Raw genomic sequence first — 20,826 nt, 5'->3', positions numbered from 1 at the left:
AACAATGACAACAATGACAGAAACAAAAACAACAACAACACAACAATATTAATAATATCATCCCTGAGGGGATAGGGGTTAATCTAAAGTGTGTTTTTTTTCTTCTGCACAATAGTTTAAGGCCGTATTCATAGTGAAAAATCAAGGTTGGCTAATAGTAAAAGTATTATCCCTGGTAGTCTAGTGTGCTTTACATTCTACTCTCTATAATATTCCTGGTGGTCTAGTGGGCTTTACATGTTACTCACTAATATTCCAGGTGGTCTAGGGTGCTTTACATGTTAATCAATAATATCCCTGGTTGTCTAGTGTGCTTTATATGTTAATCAATAATATCCCTGGTGGACTAGTGTGCTTTACATGTTACTCACTAACATTTCTGGTGGTCTAAGGTGCATTACATGTTAATTAATAATATCACTGGTGGTCTAGTGTGCTTCACATGTTAATCACTAATATTCCTGGTGGTCTAGGGTGCTTTACATGTTAATCAATAATATCCCTGGTTGTCTAGTGTGCTTTATATGTTAATCAATAATATCCCTGGTGGACTAGTGTGCTTGACATGTTACTCACTAACATTTCTGGTGGTCTAAGGTGCTTTACATGTTAATTAATAATATCCCTGGTGGTCTAGTGTGCTTTGCATGTTAATCAATAATATTCCTGGTTGCCTAGTGTGCTTTATATGGTAATCAATAATATCCCTGGTGGTCTAGTGTGCTTTACATGTTACTCACTAATATTCCTGGTGGTCTAGGGTACTTCACATGTTAATCAATAATATCCCTGGTTGTCTAGTGTGCTTTATATGTTAATCAATAATATCCCTGGTGGACTAGTGTGTTTTACATGTTACTTACTAACATTCCTGATGGTCTAAGGTGCTTTATGTGTTAATTAATAATATCCCTGGTGGTCTAGTGTGCTTTACATGTTACTCACTAATATTCCTGGTGGTCTAGGGTGCGTTACATGTTAATCAATAATATCCCTGGTGGTCTAGTGTGCTTTATATGTTGATCAATAACATCCCTGATGGTCTAGTGTGCTTTACATGTTAATCACTAATATCCCTGGTGGTCTAGGGTGCTTAACATGTCAGTCAATAATTTTGCCAATGGACTATGTATTAGGCCTGTCTGTAGGCTTTTTTTCCTCATTCACTATAGTTAAGGGGGTATTACAGGCCAAAACTTTATATATATATATATATATATATATATATATATATATATATATATATATATATATATCTCAATCAACTGGCTCCGGAAAGTTAAGCAGATTTGTAAATGACTTCTATAGAAAAATCTTAATCCTTCCAATAGTTATTAGCTTCTGAAGTTGAGTTGTTGTTTTCTGTCTAACTGCTTTCTGATGACTCACGTCCCGGGAGCTGTGCAGTTCCTATGGGGATATTCTCCCATCATGCACAGCTCCCGGGACGTGACATCATCATTGAGCAGTTAGACAGAAAACTTCAGAAGCTAATAACTATTGGAAGGATTAAGATTTTTTAATAGAAGTCATTTACAAATCTGTTTAACTTTCCGGAGCCAGTTGATATATATATATATAAAAAAAAGGTTTTGCCTGGAATACCCCTTTAAGTCCCTCAGACAGCATAAGAATTCCTCTGTATAGCATTATTTATCTGGGCACACTATGGCTCTATTAATCAGGACATGGGTAAAAGCTTCAGCACTGTATAGCATTATTAATCTGGGCACAGGTATGGCAATGTTTATCTGGGCACACCATGGCTCTGTTTATTAGAGCACTGCATAGCACTGTTTATCAGGGCACATATGGTTTGTTTACTGGGCACATTATTTCACTTTTTGTCATGTCATAGTGTGGTATTACACTGGCGCTGTTTATTTATCGGTGTATTACACTATTTCTTACTAACCACAGTACAGCCAGGCTCATTGTATGGCAGGTTTTACAGGGGGTGGCGGTAAAGTCTAAATTCTGTAGATGATAAATACCGTATATACTCGAGTATAAGCCTACCCGAATATAAGCCGAGGCTCCTAATTTCACCCCAAAAACCCAGGAAAAGTTATTGACTTGACTATAAGCCTAGGGTGGGAAATACATCATCCCCCCATGTCATCATCCAGACCCCCGTCATCATCCCCCCCCCCCGCCTTCATCATCACCGCCTGTCAATCCCTTCATCAGTGGTCTTCAACCTGCGGACCTCCAGATGTTACAAAACTACAACTCCATGCATGCCGATGGCTGTCCGGGCATGCTGGGAGTTGTAGTTTTGCAACATCTGGAGGTTGAAGACCCCTGCGGCCTTCGTCATCATCCAGACACCCCCCCCCCCTTTAGTTTTCTACTCACCTCCCCTCGGTGGGAAGGAAGGGTGAGCTGGTCCAGGCCATCTATGCTGCAGGGACCATCCGGTGGGGAGGGTTAGACGTTCCGGGCTGTCCATTTTCACCGGGGGGGGGCTATTCTCCGCTCCGGGCCCGGCCCCGGACAAGTGACGTTGCTTTGACGACGACGCACAGGGACGTTCATGCGCGTCCCTGTGCGTCGTCGTCATAGCAACGTCACTAGTCCGGGGCAGTCCCGGAGCGTGGAGAAGAGGGCCCCCCCCGGTGAAAATGGACAGCCCGGAACGTCTAACCCTCCCCACCGGATGGTCCCTGCAGCATAGATGGCCCGGACCAGCTCACCCTTCCTTCCCAGCGAGGGGAGGTGAGTAGAAAACTAAAGGGGTGTCTGGATGATGACGAAGGCCGCAGTGGTCTTTAACCTGCGGACCTCCAGAGGTTTCAAAACTACAACTCCCAGCATGCCCGGACAGCCGATGGCTGTCCGGGCATGCTGGGAGTTGCAGTTTTGCAACATCTCTAGGTCCGCAGGTTGAAGACCACTGACAGGCGGAGAATTCACTTGAGTATAAGCCGAGGGGGGCGTTTTCAGCACGAAAAATTGTGCTGGAAAACTCGGCTTATACTCGAGTATATACTGCATATATTTAGGCTTCTTACTTTGTGTGTTACATTACTGGATTATATTATAATGGCTGTTTTATTTGATATATGGGATACATTTCTGTTCTATCAAACTTCCCTTCTTGCCCCTTGGGGCCCCTCCTCTGAATTTCGTAACACCCCCCCCCCCCCCACACACTCATACACTGGGGCTGGATGACCTGCCCATACTTGATGCCTCTCTCCAGCCTCATTGTCCAGAGCAGAATGTGAACAGACTCCTATACAGGCAGCGTGACAGGATCAGTGCGAGGAATTTATTGATACATTGTATCCAGTGGAAGAGCCGCAGTCTATGGGCCATTCTGTAGCCCCGAGCTATGCGCACTGGGTGAATGTTGCTGGTCCGGACTGGTTTACTGTGTGTTTAAAGGTTACGAAAACCTCTGGCTCTAATACAGGGTGCAGTGAATGAAGTCGTAGGACTAGAGGAGACAGGTCCTGGGAGCAGCCGGGCGGTGATATATGGACTGTCAGAAAAAGAGGCGACAACTTGTATCAAGGTAACAACTCTCTTAGTCCCTTCTCACGACTATTGTATCGATCGCAGGGACTTCAATAGTAAGTAAGACAATAGGGACTTAACAATGGTCAGCGACCGGGACTCTCTGTGACACTCTATCAGTGTTCACATGTATTGTTTCTCGGCTTCGTGCACATGTGACTGCTTGTGGGGTTGATTTTGGTGTAAATAAAAGGACAGTAAAAACTTTACAAATTAAAACATAACTTTTCTTAAAGGTAGCTAAAAAAACATATATCCCAAAAAGTCTTCTGAGGAGGTAGACTGTTGCCAGATGAAGCCAGGCTATACCAAACAATATCACAGTGTGCATGTAATGATAGTGTGGTGACTACGGTGTGGATACAAGTCTGTGGTGCCACTAATGGTGAGGGTGTAAGATAAAGTTTGTGACGCCAGGGCACTGTTAACCTCCATTGTCCAAGGATGAGATAGTTTCTTCTCGGCCAGGTGCGGGGTAATGAATACACCGAGGCAAGGTTATGGCTTCGTGCACATGTGACTGCTTGTGGGGTTGATTTTGGTGTAAATAAAAGGACAGTAAAAACTTTACAAATTAAAACATAACTTTTCTTAAAGGTAGCTAAAAAACATATATCCCAAAAAGTCTTCTGAGGAGGTAGACTGTTGCCAGATGAAGCCAGGTTTTACCAAACAATATCACAGTGTGCATGTAATGATAGTGTGGGGAGTACGGTGTGGATACAAGGCTGTGGTGCCACTAATGGAGAGCGTGTAAGATAAAGCTTGTGACGCCAGGGCACTGTTAACCTCCATTGTCCAAGGATGAGATCGTTTCTTCTCAGCCAGGTGCGGGGTAATGAATGCACCGATGCAAGGTTATGGCTTCGTGCACATGTGACTGCTTGTGTGGTTGATTTTGGTGTAAATAAAAAGGACAGTAAAAACTTTACAAATTAAAACATAACTTTTCTTAAAGGTAGCTAAAAACATATACCCCAAAAAGTCTTCTGAGGAGGTAGACTGTTGCCAGATGAAGCCAGGTTATACAAAACAATATCACAGTGTGCATGTAATGATAGTGTGGGGACTACGGTGTGGATACAAGGCTGCGGTGCCACTAATGGTGAGGGTGTAAGATAAAGTTTGTGACGCCAGGGCACTGTTAACCTCCATTGTCCAAGGATGAGATCGTTTCTTCTCAGCCAGGTGCGAGGTAATGAATACACCGATGCAAGGTTATGGCTTCGTGCACATGTGACTGCTTGTGTGGTTGATTTTGGTGTAAATAAAAAGGACAGTAAAAACTTTAAAAATTAAAACATATCTTTTCTTAAAAGTAGCTAAAAAACATATATCCCAAAAAGTCTTCTGAGGAGGTAGACTGTTGCCAGATGAAGCCAGGTTATACCAAACAATATCACAGTGTGCATGTAATGATAGTGTGGTGACTACGGTGTGGATACAAGGCTGCGGTGCCACTAATGGTGAGGGTGTAAGATAAAGTTTGTGACGCCAGGGCACTGTTAACCTCCATTGTCCAAGGATGAGATAGTTTCTTCTCGGCCAGGTGCGGGGTAATGAATGCACCGATGCAAGGTTACGGATAACTATCTTTAGATGACTAAATCATTGACAATACAAGCTTCATTGCAGAGGGATGTGCAGAGTGGGACCCGGGGGGCCTGTCGCCTTGCTGGGAGTTGTAGTTACTGTTGTCGCAGCTTTTAGATTACTAGCAGCCCACGCTGACTTGAGAGATATAACTTGACTGACTGAATGCGTGATTTTCCCCAAGAGCTTTGCCACTAGGTTTTGACATTGACCTGTGCGCCGGGGTCTTCCAGAGATGGGCAAGGCTGTAGTATTTTGAGATTTTCTTCTCCCTAGGCTTTTCCTCGCGGTGTCTGCACTCCACTGCTGAACTCCTTTCTTTAAAGGGGTACTCGGGCGCTTAGACATCTTATCCCCTATCCAAATGATAGGGAATAAGGTGCCTGATCGCGGGGGTCCCGCCGCTGGGGCCCCCATGATCTTGCACGCTGCACCCCGTTAAAATCAGTCCCCGGAGCGAGTTTACTCCGAGTCTGATTACTGTCGATCACGGGGCCGGAGCATTGTGACATCACGCCCCGATGTGACATCACGCTCCGCCCCCTCAATGCAAGCCTATGGGAGGGGGCGTGACAGCTGTAATGGGAGGCCCCGTGATCGACAGTAATCAGACCCAGAGGGAACACGCTCCGAGGACTGATTTTAACGGGGTGCGGCGTTCAAGATCACGGGGGTCCCCGGCGGCGGGACCCCCGCGATCAGGCATCTTATCCCCTATCCTTTGGATAGGGGATAAGATATCTAAGCGCTGGAGTACCCCATTAACAACTACTCCTCATAACTGAACTCTCCTTCTCTCCTAAACACTACATAAGGGCTAGGTTTAGGGGTCCCACATTGGGGCATCAGGGTCACCTGGTCACTGTGCCACAATCCCTTAAAGGTACAGTGCCTAAATATTAATGCATGACACAAAAATATATCACAGTATAACAGGTTAGACAATGGAGCAGTGGGCCCAACATAGAGACAGCAGGGATGCCCACAGGACAACCGTCCGCAATAGTCAATACTCTCCTTGGGTGTGCAAACAATAAAGACAAGGATACATACCAAGAAAGCATTTAAATGATCCCTGTTGTCACAAAAATTTATTATCCCAACGTGTTTCCTCCAATAATAATATCAGGGTTCATCAGGGGACTTATAGAGGATTATGCAACATATATGTTAGTGGTCTCCAACTGTATTATCCCAACGTGTTTTCTCCCATCACAATATCAGGGTTCATCAGGGGATTTATAGAGGATTATGCAACACATATATCAGTGGTCTCAAACTGTATTATCCCAACATGTTTCCTCCCATAACAATATCAGGGTTCATCAGGGGATTTATAGAGGATTATGCAATATATATATATATATATCACTGGTCTCAAACTGTATTATCCCAACGTGTTTCCTCCCATAACAATATCAGGGTTCATCAGGGGATTTATAGAGGATTATGCAACATATATATCAGTGGTCTCAAACTGTGGCTTTCCAGATTTTGCTAAACTTCAACTCCCAGCATGCCCGGACAGCCAATGGCTGTCCGGGTATGCTGGGAGTTGAAGTTTTGCAACAGCTGAAGGGCCACAGTCTGAGACCACTGATATATTTTAACAAAAATTACACACTCAGAGGAAGTAGCAATGGAGATAACATAGCATAGTACAGCAATGACTCAAATATCGTGTATAAGGATGGTCATAATGGTGGTCAATACCAATGGTCCTAAATAGGACCACTCACTCAGGTACCGTCCAGGGATGATGACAGGGGCTGTTGTACAGTTGAGGTTCGTGCATACTTTTGATCTGAAACCTGTGACTCTATGGTGCCCGCAAGGAGCATGCGCAGAGTAATCCATGGCAGCTGGGGATAGTAGTCTATACTAAGTCTTTTGTGGGGCCATGGATAGCTTTGTGACTGGCTAACCCTGTATAACCCCTTTGAGCCCGTGCAACTTTTGTAAACGGGGGTCTGCACAAGTGTAGGTAGTCCTAGACCCCAGGGGTACACTTTGGCGAGATGCCTAGTGTACCTGTGGGGACGTGAACTACAAATTCAATCCAGACACCTGGGTAAGTTGCAAAACAGGAGTTAACTTTGCTGGATGGTTAAGTGTTTGCAGAACAGTACTTGCACAGCTGTTCCCTCTTCTGACTAGACCATTCTCCTTTATGAAACAGGAACAAGATAGTTGAAGTGAATAGTCTGTTTGTCTTTTGTATATACTTAAAGGGGTATTCCACTGCTAGACATGTTGGTATCCCCTATCCAAAAGAGGGGGGGGGGGGTTCCGGCCACTGGGGACTCCACTCTGTTCTGGATGACTGGTAGTCACAGCCGTCACACCCCCTCCCATAGACATGAATAGAGGGGCCATGGTGTGACATCACGATCATGGAAACCCCAGGCTTCCATGACCGTAATGCCACGGTGCCGGCCTGGAGATCGCGGCCGGCCCCCCCGCGATCAGACATGTTGGATAGGGGATAACATGTCTAGAGGAGGAGTACCTCTTTAAATGTTGATGGGTTGACTATGTTCCTGGACTACGGAGTTGACTTTATACATGTCTATTATTGACCTGCACCCTGTGACTGTCCGGCTGTAGTAAAATGACAGGAATACAAGTCCCAGCATGCCTTGACATGTATTATCAATGGGCTTTGTGGACACTGAACTATTTATAGAGTTCACAGCTTGCAGACCACCACCGAGCCTAACAACAGTAAAGGTCCGCTCCATTGACCAGTCCTCATTGTCAGGTTAATGAATGTTACTTTGTGTGCACAGGATTGAACAAAACTCTTTCTATTTCCTACTGAGAACAGCACCACACTTGTCAATGGTTGTATCTGGTATTGCAGCCAGATGTGGTACTGTGTCTGGGAATAAATAAAACTAAAGACATAACAATGTATAACACATTATTCAATTATGACCTGATCTCATAATATTAAATACCACGGCAGGTTAACCCTTAGAGGGATGGTAATACTGGGCGGCGTCCCCTGTGACATCCGTAATGGGGTCTGTAATGGTGTTGTCACCAAATCTTCCCAGATATGGCACAAAATAAGAGGGTTAATACTAAGGTTTGTAAAAATAGACATAAGAGGAATAATCAGGATTTGGGTATTTGAGGCATCACATTGTGATACAAAACAAGAAAGCTTCATGTGTTATGTGATACGGGAGGAGAAGGTTCACATGTTCTGGTCTGATATCATATTCATCAAGACATAGTACACAGCCTCCGCCACGCGGTGTAACCAAAATACTGAAGGATATAAAGAGGAGCAAACATCACCTGCCATATACTACAATATAACTGATCACTACTGGAATAATCCAACATAAGTATTATAGCAGTTATATTCTTATATATAGGGAGCAGAATTATAGTAGTTATATTCTTGTATATATGAGGCAGTATTATAGTAGTTATATTCTTGTATATAGGAGGCAGTATTATAGTAGTTATATTCTTGTATATAGGAGCAGTATTATAGTAGTTATATTCTTGTATATAGGAGGCAGTATTATATTAGTTATATTCTTGTATATAGGAGACAGTATTATAGTAATTATATTCTTGTATATATGAGGCAGTATAATAGTAGTTATATTCTTGTATATAGGAGGCAGTATAATAGTAGTTATATTCTTGTATATAGGAGCAGTATTATAGTAGTTATATTCTTGTATATAGGAGCAGTATTATAGTAGTTATATTCTTGTATATAGGAGGCAGTATTATAGTAGTTATATTCTTGTATATAGGAGCAGTATTATAGTAGTTATATTCTTATTTATAGGGAGCAGAATTATAGTAGTTATATTCTTGTATATAGGAGCAGTATTATAGTAGTTATATTCCTGTATATAGGAGCAGTATTATAGTAGTTATATTCTTGTATATAGGAGCAGTATTATAGTAGTTATATTCTTGTATATAGGAGCAGTATTATAGTAGTTATATTCTTGTATATAGGGGCAGTATTATAGTAGTTATATTCTTGTATATAGGGGCAGTATTATAGTAGTTATATTCTTGTATATAGGAGCAGTATTATAGTAGTTGTCACGATGCCGGCTGGCAGGAGGTGGATCCTCTGTGCCAGAGATGGATTGGCGTGGACCGTGCTAGTGGACCGGTTCTAAGATACTACTGGTGTTCACCAGAGCCCGCCGCAAAGCGGGATGGTCTTGCTGCGGCGGTAGTAACCAGGTCGTATCCATTAGCAACGGCTCAACCTCTCTGACTGCTGAAGATAGGCGCGGTACAAGGGAGTAGACAAAAGCAAGGTCGGACGTAGCAGAAGGTCGGGGCAGGCAGCAAGGATCGTAGTCAGGGGCAACGGCAGGAGGTCTGGAACACAGGCTAGGAATACACAAGGGAACGCTTTCACTAGGCACAAGGGCAACAAGATCCGGCGAGGGAGTGCAGGGGAAGTGAGGTATACATAGGGAGTGCACAGGTGAAGACACTAATTGGAACCACTGCGCCAATCAGTGGCACAGTGGCCCTTTAAATCGCAGAGACCCGACGCGTGCGCGCCCTAGGGAGCGGGGCCGCGCGCGCCGGGACAGGACCGAGGGAGAGCGAGTCAGGTACGGAAGCCGGGGTGCGCATCGCGAGCGGGCGCCACCCGCATCGCGAATCGCATCCCGGCTGGAGGCGGTATCGCAGCGCACCCGGTCAGTGGATCTGACCGGGGCGCTGCCGTAGCGAGGATGTTGCGAGCGCTCCGGGGAGGAGCGGGGACCCGGAACGCTCGGCGTAACAGTACCCCCCCCCCTTGGGTCTCCCCCTCTTCTTAGAGCCTGCAACAGTGTTGCCACGGGATGGGGGTAAGTCTGTAATAAAGTCCATACCAATCAGAGACCAAGGCTGTTCGGGTACAGGCAGAGGATGAAGGAGACCAGCAGGCTTCTGGCGAGGAGTCTTATCCCGGGCACAGACAGTGCAGGCCCGCACAAAATCAACAACATCCGTCTCCAGAGTCGGCCACCAATAGAAACGAGAGATGAGTTGCAAGGATTTCTTGATGCCCGCATGGCCTGCGAGATGGGAGGAGTGACCCCATTTGAGGATTCCGAGGCGTTGGCGTGGAGAGACAAAGGTCTTCCCTGGAGGAGTTTGCCTGATGGAGGCTGGAGAAGTGGAGATCAGGCAGTCAGGAGGAATGATGTGTTGCGGAGAGAGCTCTACTTCCGAGGCATCCGAGGAACGAGAGAGAGCATCGGCCCTAATGTTCTTGTCGGCAGGGCGAAAGTGAATTTCAAAATTAAAATGGCCAAAGAACAGAGACCACCTGGCCTGGCGAGGATTCAGCCGTTGGGCAGACTGGAGATAGGAGAGATTCTTGTGATCGGTGTAAATGATAACTGTAAATTTTGATCCCTCCAGCAGATGCCTCCATTCCTCAAGTGCTAATTTAATGGCCAGTAGCTCTCGATCCCCGATGGAGTAGTTCCTCTCCGCCGGAGAGAAGGTCCTAGAAAAAAAACCACAAGTAACAGCATGCCCGGAAGAGTTTTTTTGTAGAAGGGCCGCTCCAGCTCCCACTGAGGAGGCATCCACCTCCAATAGGAAGGGTTTAGATGGGTCAGGTCTGGAGAGCACGGGAGCAGAAGAAAAGGCAGACTTGAGCTGTTTAAAAGCGTCTTCCGCTTGAGGAGGCCAGGACTTAGGATTGGCATTCTTCTTGGTTAAAGCCACGATAGGAGCCACAATGGTGGAAAAATGTGGAATAAATTGTCTGTAATAATTGGCGAACCCCAAAAAACGTTGGATAGCACGGAGTCCGGAGGGGCGTGGCCAATCTAAGACGGCAGAGAGTTTATCTGGATCCATTTGTAGTCCCTGGCCAGAGACCAAGTATCCTAGGAAAGGAAGAGATTGACATTCAAACAGACATTTCTCCATTTTGGCATAAAGTTGATTGTCTCGAAGTCTCTGAAGAACCATGCGGACATGCTGGCGGTGTTCTTCTAAGTTGGCAGAAAAAATCAGAATATCGACCAGATACACAACAACACAGGAATATAAGAGATCACGAAAAATTTCATTAACAAAGTCTTGGAAGACGGCAGGGGCGTTGCACAGGCCAAAGGGCATGACCAGATACTCAAAGTGTCCATCTCTAGTGTTAAATGCCGTTTTCCATTCGTCCCCCTCCCTGATGCGGATGAGATTATAAGCACCTCTTAAGTCCAGTTTGGTAAAGATGTGGGCACCTTGGAGGCGATCAAAGAGTTCAGAGATAAGAGGTAGGGGGTAGCGGTTCTTTACCGTGATTTTATTAAGTCCGCGGTAGTCAATGCAAGGACGTAGGGAGCCATCTTTCTTGGACACAAAGAAAAATCCAGCTCCGGCAGGAGAGGAGGATTTGCGGATAAACCCCTTTTTTAAATTTTCCTGGATGTACTCAGACATAGCAAGAGTCTCTGGAGCAGACAGAGGATAGATTCTGCCCCGGGGTGGAGTAGTGCCCGGGAGGAGGTCAATAGGACAATCATAAGGCCTGTGAGGAGGTAAAGTCTCAGCTTGTTTTTTGCAAAATACGTCAGCATAGTCCATATAGGCCTTAGGGAGACCGGTTACAGGGGGAACCACAGGGTCACGGCAGGGAGTACTGGGAACCGGTTTAAGGCAGTCCTTGAAACAAAAGGTACCCCAGCTCTTGATCTCTCCTGTGGACCAATCAAGGGTAGGGGAATGGCGTTGAAGCCATGGTAGTCCAAGGAGAATTTCGGAAGTGCAATTGGGGAGGACCAAAAACTTAATTTTTTCGTGATGAGGTCCGATGCACATTAGGAGGGGTTCCGTGCGGTAACGCACGGCACAGTCCAATCTTTCATTGTTAACGCAATTGATGTAGAGGGGTCTGGCGAGACTGGTCACTGGGATGTTGAACCTGTTGATGAGAGAGGCCAAAATAAAGTTTCCTGCAGATCCGGAATCCAAGAAGGCCATAGTAGAGAAGGAGAAGGTAGAGGCAGATATCCGCACAGGCACAGTAAGACGTGGAGAAGCAGAGTTGACATCAAGGACTGTTTCACCTTTGTGCGGAGTCAGCGTACGTCTTTCCAGGCGGGGAGGACGGATAGGACAATCCTTCAGGAAGTGTTCGGTACCGGCACAGTACAGGCAGAGATTCTCCATGCGGCGTCGTGTCCTCTCTTGAGGTGTCAGGCGAGACCGGTCAACTTGCATAGCCTCCACGGCGGGAGACACAGGAACGGATTGCAGAGGACCAGAGGAGAGAGGAGCCGGGGAGAAAAAACGCCTCGTGCGAACAAAGTCCATATCCTGGCGGAGCTCCTGACGCCTTTCGGAAAAACGCATGTCAATGCGAGTGGCTAGATGAATGAGTTCATGTAGGTTAGCAGGGATTTCTCGTGCGGCCAGAACATCTTTAATGTTACTGGATAGGCCTTTTTTAAAGGTCGCGCAGAGGGCCTCATCATTCCAGGATAATTCGGAAGCAAGAGTACGGAATTGTATGGCGTACTCGCCAACGGAAGAATTACCCTGGACCAGGTTCAGCAGGGCAGTCTCAGCAGAAGAGGCTCGGGCAGGTTCCTCAAAGACACTACGAATTTCCGAGAAGAAGGAGTGTACAGAGGCAGTGACGGGGTCATTGCGGTCCCAGAGCGGTGTGGCCCATGACAGAGCTTTTCCAGACAGAAGGCTGACTACGAAAGCCACCTTAGACCTTTCAGTAGGAAACTGGTCCGACATCATCTCCAAGTGCAGGGAACATTGTGAAAGAAAGCCACGGCAAAACTTAGAGTCCCCATCAAATTTATCCGGCAAGGATAGTCGTAGGCTGGAAGCGGCCACTCGCTGCGGAGGAGGTGCAGGAGCTGGCGGAGGAGATGATTGCAGAAGCTGTGGTAGTAGCTGCTTTAGCATCTCGGTCAGTTGAGACAGCTGATGGCCTTGTTGCGCTATCTGTTGTGACTGCTGGGCGACCACCGTGGTGAGGTCGGCGACAACTGGCAGAGGTACTTCAGCGGGATCCATGGCCGGATCTACTGTCACGATGCCGGCTGGCAGGAGGTGGATCCTCTGTGCCAGAGAGGGATTGGCGTGGACCGTGCTAGTGGACCGGTTCAAAGATACTACTGGTGTTCACCAGAGCCCGCCGCAAAGCGGGATGGTCTTGCTGCGGCGGTAGTAACCAGGTCGTATCCACTAGCAACGGCTCAACCTCTCTGACTGCTGAAGATAGGCGCGGTACAAGGGAGTAGACAAAAGCAAGGTCGGACGTAGCAGAAGGTCGGGGCAGGCAGCAAGGATCGTAGTCAGGGGCAACGGCAGGAGGTCTGGAACACAGGCTAGGAATACACAAGGGAACGCTTTCACTAGGCACAAGGGCAACAAGATCCGGCGAGGGAGTGCAGGGGAAGTGAGGTATACATAGGGAGTGCACAGGTGAAGACACTAATTGGAACCACTGCGCCAATCAGTGGCGCAGTGGCCCTTTAAATCGCAGAGACCCGGCGCGCGCGCCCTAGGGAGCGGGGCCGCGCGCGCCGGGACAGGACCGAGGGAGAGCGAGTCAGGTACGGAAGCCGCGAATCGCATCCCGGCTGGAGGCGGTATCGCAGCGCACCCGGTCAGTGGATCTGACCGGGGCGCTGCCGTAGCGAGGATGTTGCGAGCGCTCCGGGGAGGAGCGGGGACCCGGAGCGCTCGGCGTAACAGTAGTTATATTCTTATATATAGGAGCAGTATTATAGTAGTTATATTCTTGTATATAGGGAGCAGAATTATAGTAGTTATATTCTTGTATATAGGAGGCAGTATTATAATAGTTGTATTCTTGTATATAGGAGGCAGTATTATAGTAGTTATATTCTTGTATATAGGAGCAGTATTATAGTAGTTATATTCTTGTATATAGGAGCAGTATTATAGTAGTTATATTCTTGTATATAGGAGCAGTATTATGGTAGTTATATTCTTGTATATAGGAGCAGTATTATAGTATTACATTCTTGTATATAGGAGCAGTATTATAGTAGTTATATTCTTGTATATAGGAGCAGTATTATAGTAGTTATGTTCTTGTATATAGGAGCAGTATTATGGTAGTTGTATTCTTGTATATAGGAGCAGTATTATAGTAGTTATATTCTTGTATATAGGGGGCAGTATTATAGTAGTTATATTCTTGTATATAGGAGGCAGTATTATAGTAGTTATATTCTTGTATATGGGAGCAGTATTATAGTAGTTATATTCTTGTATATAGGAGCAGTATTATAGTAGTTATATTCTTGTATATAGGAGCAGTATTATAGTAGTTATATTCTTGTATATAGGAGCAGTATTATAGTAGTTATGTTCTTGTATATAGGAGCAGTATTATAGTAGTTATATTCTTGTATATAGGAGCAGTGTCACGATTCGGCTTACGGGTTGTGGATCCGCTGTGTCAGCGAGGGATTGGCGTGGACCGTGCTAGTGGACCGGTTCTAAGAGGCTACTGGTTTTCACCAGAGCCCGCCGCAAAGCGGGATGGTCTTGCTGCGGCAGTAGCAACCAGGTCGTATCCACTAGCAACGGCTCAACCTCGCTGACTGCTGAGAAGGCGTGGGACAGAAGGACAAGGCAGAGGCAAGGTCAGACGTAGCAGAAGGTCGGGGGCAGGCGGCAAGGTTCGTAGTCAGGATGGATAGCAGAAGTTCAGGTACACAGGCTTTGGACACACTAAACGCTTTCACTGGCACAAGGCAACAAGATCCGGCAAGGGAGTGCAAGGGAGGAGATCAGATATAGCCAGGGAGCAGATGGAAGCCAATTAAGCTAATTGGGCCAGGCACCAATCATTGGTGCACTGGCCCTTTAAGTCTCAGAGAGCTGGCGCGCGCGCGCCCTAGAGAGCGGAGCCGCGCGCGCCAGCACAAGACAGCAGGGGACCGGGACGGGTAAGTGACCTGGGATGCGATTCGCGAGCGGGCGCGTCCCGCTGTGCGAATCGCATCCCCGACGGCCATGACAGTACAGCGCTCCCGGTCAGCGGGACTGACCGGGGCGCTGCAGGGAGAAAGACGCCGTTGGCGCTCCGGGGAGGAAGACGCCGTGAGCGCTCCGGGGAGGAGCGGGGACCCGGAGCGCTAGGCGTAACAGTACCCCCCCCCTTAGGTCTCCCCTTCTCTTTGTCCGGTAACTGCCTCCCCTGGGATGAGGACACCGGGAAAGAATGGAGGGATTCCTCAACGGCAGGCAGTACAGCAGGAGTGGGAATGGGGAGGGAGGGCAGAGGGCGAGGCCTGGCACGGGGCAGTGTGACACCAGGACGGGGGCCATGAGGAGGCACAGAGGCTTGCCTGACGGGACTGGGAGGGGGGGAGAGGCACTTCCTGTGGCAGGCAGAGTCCCAGTACTTGATCTCCCCGGTGGTCCAATCAAGGGTGGGCGAATGAAGCCGGAGCCATGGCAGACCGAGGAGGACCTCAGAGGTACAGTTGGGGAGAACGAAGAGCTCAATCCTTTCGTGGTGGGGTCCAATGCACATTAAGAGGGGTTTTGTGCGGTAACGCACGGTGCAATCCAATCTGACTCCGTTGACCGCGGAAATGTAGAGCGGCTTGACGAGACGGGTCACCGGGATGCAGAATTTATTCACAAACGACTCCAAAATAAAATTTCCAGAGGCACCAGAGTCCAAGCAGGCCACGGCTGAGAGGGAGGAGTTGGCTGAAGGAGAAATCCGCACGGGCACCGTGAGACGTGGAGAAGCAGACTTAGAGCCAAGAGACGCCACACCCACGTGAGCTGGGTGCGTGCGTGCATTTCCCAGGCGTGGAGGACGGATAGGGCAATCCACCAAGAAATGCTCGGTACTGGCACAGTACAGACAGAGATTTTCTTCTCTACGGCGATTCCTCTCTTCCTGGGTCAGGCGAGACCGATCCACTTGCATGGCCTCCTCGGCGGGAGGCCCAGGCGTAGACTGCAAAGGATGCTGTGGGAGAGGTGCCCAGAGATCTAAGTCTTTTTCCTGGCGGAGCTCTTGGTGTCGCTCAGAAAAACGCATGTCAATGCGGGTAGCCAAATGGATGAGTTCTTGGAGGTTGGCAGGAATCTCTCGTGCGGCCAGCACATCCTTGATGCGACTGGATAGGCCTTTTTTAAAGGTCGCGCAGAGAGCCTCGTTATTCCATGATAACTCGGAAGCAAGAGTACGAAATTGGATGGCGTACTCGCCCACTGAAGAATTACCCTGGACCAGGTTCAACAGGGCAGTCTCGGCAGAAGAAGCTCGGGCTGGCTCCTCGAAGACACTCCGGACTTCAGCGAAGAAGGACTGGACTGTGGCTGTGGCAGGATCATTGCGGTCCCAGAGCGGTGTGGCCCAAGACAAGGCCTTTCCTGAAAGAAGGCTCACTACGAACGCCACCTTAGACCGTTCTGTAGGAAACAAGTCCGACAACATCTCCATATGCAGGGAACACTGAGACAAAAATCCACGGCAGAGTTTAGAGTCCCCATCAAATTTGTCCGGCAGGGACAAGCGGAGGTTAGGAGCGGCCACTCGCTGCGGAGGAGGTGCAGGAGCTGGCGGAGGAGATGGTTGCTGCTGTAGCAGAGGCAGAAGTTGCTGTAACATGGCGGTCAACTGCGACAGCTGCTGTCCTTGTTGGGCAATCTGCTGCGATTGCTGAGCGACCACCGTGGGAAGATCAGCGAGACTTGGCAGCGGCACCTCAGCGGGATCCATGGCCGGATCTACTGTCACGATTCGGCTTACGGGTTGTGGATCCGCTGTGTCAGCGAGGGATTGGCGTGGACCGTGCTAGTGGACCGGTTCTAAGAGGCTACTGGTTTTCACCAGAGCCCGCCGCAAAGCGGGATGGTCTTGCTGCGGCAGTAGCAACCAGGTTGTATCCACTAGCAACGGCTCAACCTCGCTGACTGCTGAGAAGGCGTGGGACAGAAGGACAAGGCAGAGGCAAGGTCAGACGTAGCAGAAGGTCGGGGGCAGGCGGCAAGGTTCGTAGTCAGGATGGATAGCAGAAGTTCAGGTACACAGGCTTTGGACACACTAAACGCTTTCACTGGCACAAGGCAACAAGATCCGGCAAGGGAGTGCAAGGGAGGAGATCAGATATAGCCAGGGAGCAGATGGAAGCCAATTAAGCTAATTGGGCCAGGCACCAATCATTGGTGCACTGGCCCTTTAAGTCTCAGAGAGCTGGCGCGCGCGCGCCCTAGAGAGCGGAGCCGCGCGCGCCAGCACAAGACAGCAGGGGACCGGGACGGGTAAGTGACCTGGGATGCGATTCGCGAGCGGGCGCGTCCCGCTGTGCGAATCGCATCCCTGACGGCCATGACAGTACAGCGCTCCCGGTCAGCGGGACTGACCGGGGCGCTGCAGGGAGAAAGACGCCGTTGGCGCTCCGGGGAGGAAGACGCCGTGAGCGCTCCGGGGAGGAGCGGGGACCCGGAGCGCTAGGCGTAACAAGCAGTATTATAGTAGTTATATTCTTGTATATAGGAGCCAGTATTATAGTAGTTATATTCTTGTATATAGGAGCCAGTATTATAGTAGTTATATTCTTGTATATAGGAGCAGTATTATAGTAGTTATATTCTTGTATATAGGAGGAAGTATTATAGTAGTTATATTCTTGTATATAGGAGCAGTATTATAGTAGTTATATTCTTGTATATAGGGGCAGTATTATAGTAGTTGTATTCTTGTATATAGGAGCAGTATTATAGTAGTTATATTCTTGTATATAGGAGCAGTATTATAGTAGTTATATTCTTGTATATATAGGAGGCAGTATTATAGTAGTAATATTCTTGTATATAGAAGCAGTATTATAGTAGTTATATTCTTGTATATAGGAGCAGTATTATAGTACTTATATTCTTGTATATAGGAGGCAGTATTATAGTAGTAATATTCTTGTATATAGAAGCAGTATTATAGTAGTTGTATTCTTGTATATAGGAGCAGTATTATAGTACTTACATTCTTGTATATATAGGAGGCAGTCTTATAGTAGTAATATTCTTGCATATAGAAGCAGTATTATAGTAGTTATATTCTTGTACATAGGAGCAGTATTATAGTAGTTATATTCTTGTATATAGGAGCAGTATTATAGTAGTTATATTCTTGTATATAGGAGGCAGTATTATAGTAGTTATATCCTTGTATATAGGAGTAGTATTATAGTAGTTATATCCTTGTATATAGGAGGCAGTATTATAGTAGTTATATTCTTGTATATAGGAGCAGTATTATAGTAGTTATATTCTTGTATATAGGAGCAGTATTATAGTAGCTATATTCTTGTAGATAGGAGCAGTATTATAGTAATTATATTCTTGTATATAGAAGCAGTATTATAGTAGTTATATTCTTGTATATAGGAGACAGTATTATAGTAGTTATATTCTTGTATATAGGAGCAGTATTATAGTAGTTATATTCTTGTATATAGGAGCAGTATTATAGTAGTTATATTCTTGTATATATAGGAGGCAGTATTATAGTAGTAATGTTCTTGTATATAGAAGCAGTATTATAGTAGTTATATTCTTATACATAGGGGACAGTATTATCGCAGTTATTTTCTTGTACATGGGAGATTGTTTCTTCCCCTTCTTCCTGTTTTCCTGTCGGTAATAGATTTTATGACTTCTGTACTTTGGTCCTTGTGTCTGATTTTTTTCCTATGTTCCTCTGTAGTGCGGTGATGTAATATCTGTTTAGGCCGTTGTTGTGTTTTCCTCTTGTCCTGACTGAGATTCTCTATATTTCATTCCTCCTGTATTCGGGAACCTGAGGTAAATATAGCGTCTCATTACTCCTGTTGTACAGGTTAGGTTATGCTTACATCACGCTATGCGAACACATTTGGCCTATGGCGCACATTGGCGGTATACCTCAATACCTCAGGGACATCAATAGATGGGAAACCTATTTATTGCCAGTTGTATCTCAGGTTAAATTTGAAGGTTTGGTGGAACAAGGTGGAAGGAACAAGGATAGAACCAGATACGTTTTTACAGATAAGCGAGGGATTATCTTCCTGGGCCCAAATTTAAAATCTGTACTTGGCCCCCAATGATGATAAATTCTATGAAGAAAACTATCTTCAGGATTGTTAGTCATGTGGTCAGGACTTCTGACTATTTTGTAGGACGTCATCGGTTTCTTCTTAATTTGGGGAGATTTATCAAAACCTGTCCAGAGGAAAAATTGCTGTTTTGCCCATAGCAACCAATCAGATCGCTGCTTTCATTTTTCACAGGCCTTTTCAAAAATGAAAGCAGTGATCTGATTGGTTGCTATGGGCAACTTTTTCCTCTTCACAGGTTTTAATGCCCAGTTGCCCATAGCAACCAATCTGATAGCTGCTTTCATTTTCCACAGGCCTTTTCAAAAATGAAAGCAGCTGATTGGTTGCTATGGGCAACTGGGCAACTTAAAACCTGTGAAGAGGAAAAAGTTACCCATAGCAACTAGAGATGAGCGAGTTTACAGTAAATTCGATTCGTCACGAACTTCTTGGCTCGGCAGTTGATGACTTATCCTGCATAAATTAGTTCAGCCTTCAGGTGCTCCGATGGGCTGGAAAAGGTGGATACAGTCCTAGGAGACTCTTTCCTAGGACTGTATCCACCTTTCCCAGCCCACGGAAGCACCGGAAAGCTGAACTAATTTATGCAGGATAAGTCATCAACTGCCGAGCTGAGAAGTTCGTGACGAATCGAATTTACTGTAAATTCGCTCATCTCTAATAGCAACCAATCAGATCGCTGCTTTCATTTTCCACAGGCCTTTTCAAAAATGAAAGCAGTGATCTGATTGGTTGCTATGGGCATCTGGGCAACTTAAAACCTGTGAAGAGGAAAAAGTTGCCCATAGCAACCAATCAGATCGCTGCTTTCATTTTTAAAAAGGCCTGTGGAAAATGAAAGCAGCGATCTGATTGGTTGCTATGGGCAACTGGTCAACTTTTCCTCTGGACAGGTTCTGATAAATCTCCCCCATTGTCTATAGCAGTGTTTCCCAACCAGGGTGCCTCCAGGTGTTGCAAAACTACAACTCCCAGCATGCCTGGACAGCCAAAGGCTGTCCAGGCATGCTGGGAGTTGTAGTTTTGCAACATCTGGAGGTACCCTGGGTTGGGAAACACTGGTCTATAGGGTTTGTCTCCTCATACTGGAAGATGTAGCATGGACGGTGAATCTTCATAGGCCACTGTTACTCTTTCGGGATTCCTTGCCATTGTACTTTCCAATGGTTGTATCAATAAGGAACCCCCCAAAATTTATAGACACATCGGGACATTGTACGGACTTGAACCTTGGATCAGTATCCGTGAGATTCCATTGTGGAAACCTGTTTTGTCACATTGCCAACGGTGTAAAATACATTTACAGTTTTACTCTTTTATGACAACAAACAGTCCGGTGAGAAATTCTCTTACACATTATCCGTCCTTCTACAGAAGAGTGAAGTGTTACCGGGAAGATGACGGCCACGAGTCAGAGCAAGTATGGTGAGAATTCTACGAGGGGAAACAAGTGCAGCAGGAACCCATTCAACAGCATCAAGGTAAAGGTGGATAGATGATAGATAGATCAATAGATATGAGATAGATAGATAGATAGATAGATATGAGATAGATAGATATGAGATAGATAGATAGGAGATAGATATGTGATAGATAG

The 20,826-nt window shown here is 46.5% G+C and overlaps 1 protein-coding gene across 6 annotated transcripts in view; it reads left to right on the top strand.

Annotated features, from left to right (window-relative positions):
* The window catches only part of SLCO2B1 (solute carrier organic anion transporter family member 2B1), a 199,981-nt gene that overhangs the window by 48,382 nt on the left and 130,773 nt on the right, over positions 1-20,826 (top strand). For 2 of the 6 annotated variants that reach the window (XM_056561076.1, XM_056561071.1), the window contains exons 1-2: positions 20,205-20,518; positions 20,604-20,710. In XM_056561076.1, the coding sequence (XP_056417051.1) occupies positions 20,627-20,710 (84 nt within the window). In that variant the 5' untranslated portion in view covers positions 20,205-20,518; positions 20,604-20,626. Of the gene's footprint in view, positions 1-3,375; positions 3,521-20,103; positions 20,123-20,204; positions 20,519-20,603; positions 20,711-20,826 lie in introns of those variants that run through there. The other 4 variants (XM_056561073.1, XM_056561072.1, XM_056561074.1 and 1 more) reach the window with 3 other exon arrangements.

Source organism: Hyla sarda, chromosome 2 (genome assembly GCF_029499605.1).
Source record: "Hyla sarda isolate aHylSar1 chromosome 2, aHylSar1.hap1, whole genome shotgun sequence".
In the NCBI taxonomy this organism is placed as follows: domain Eukaryota; kingdom Metazoa; phylum Chordata; class Amphibia; order Anura; family Hylidae; genus Hyla; species Hyla sarda.
This window is presented reverse-complemented; position numbering and strand designations above follow the sequence as displayed.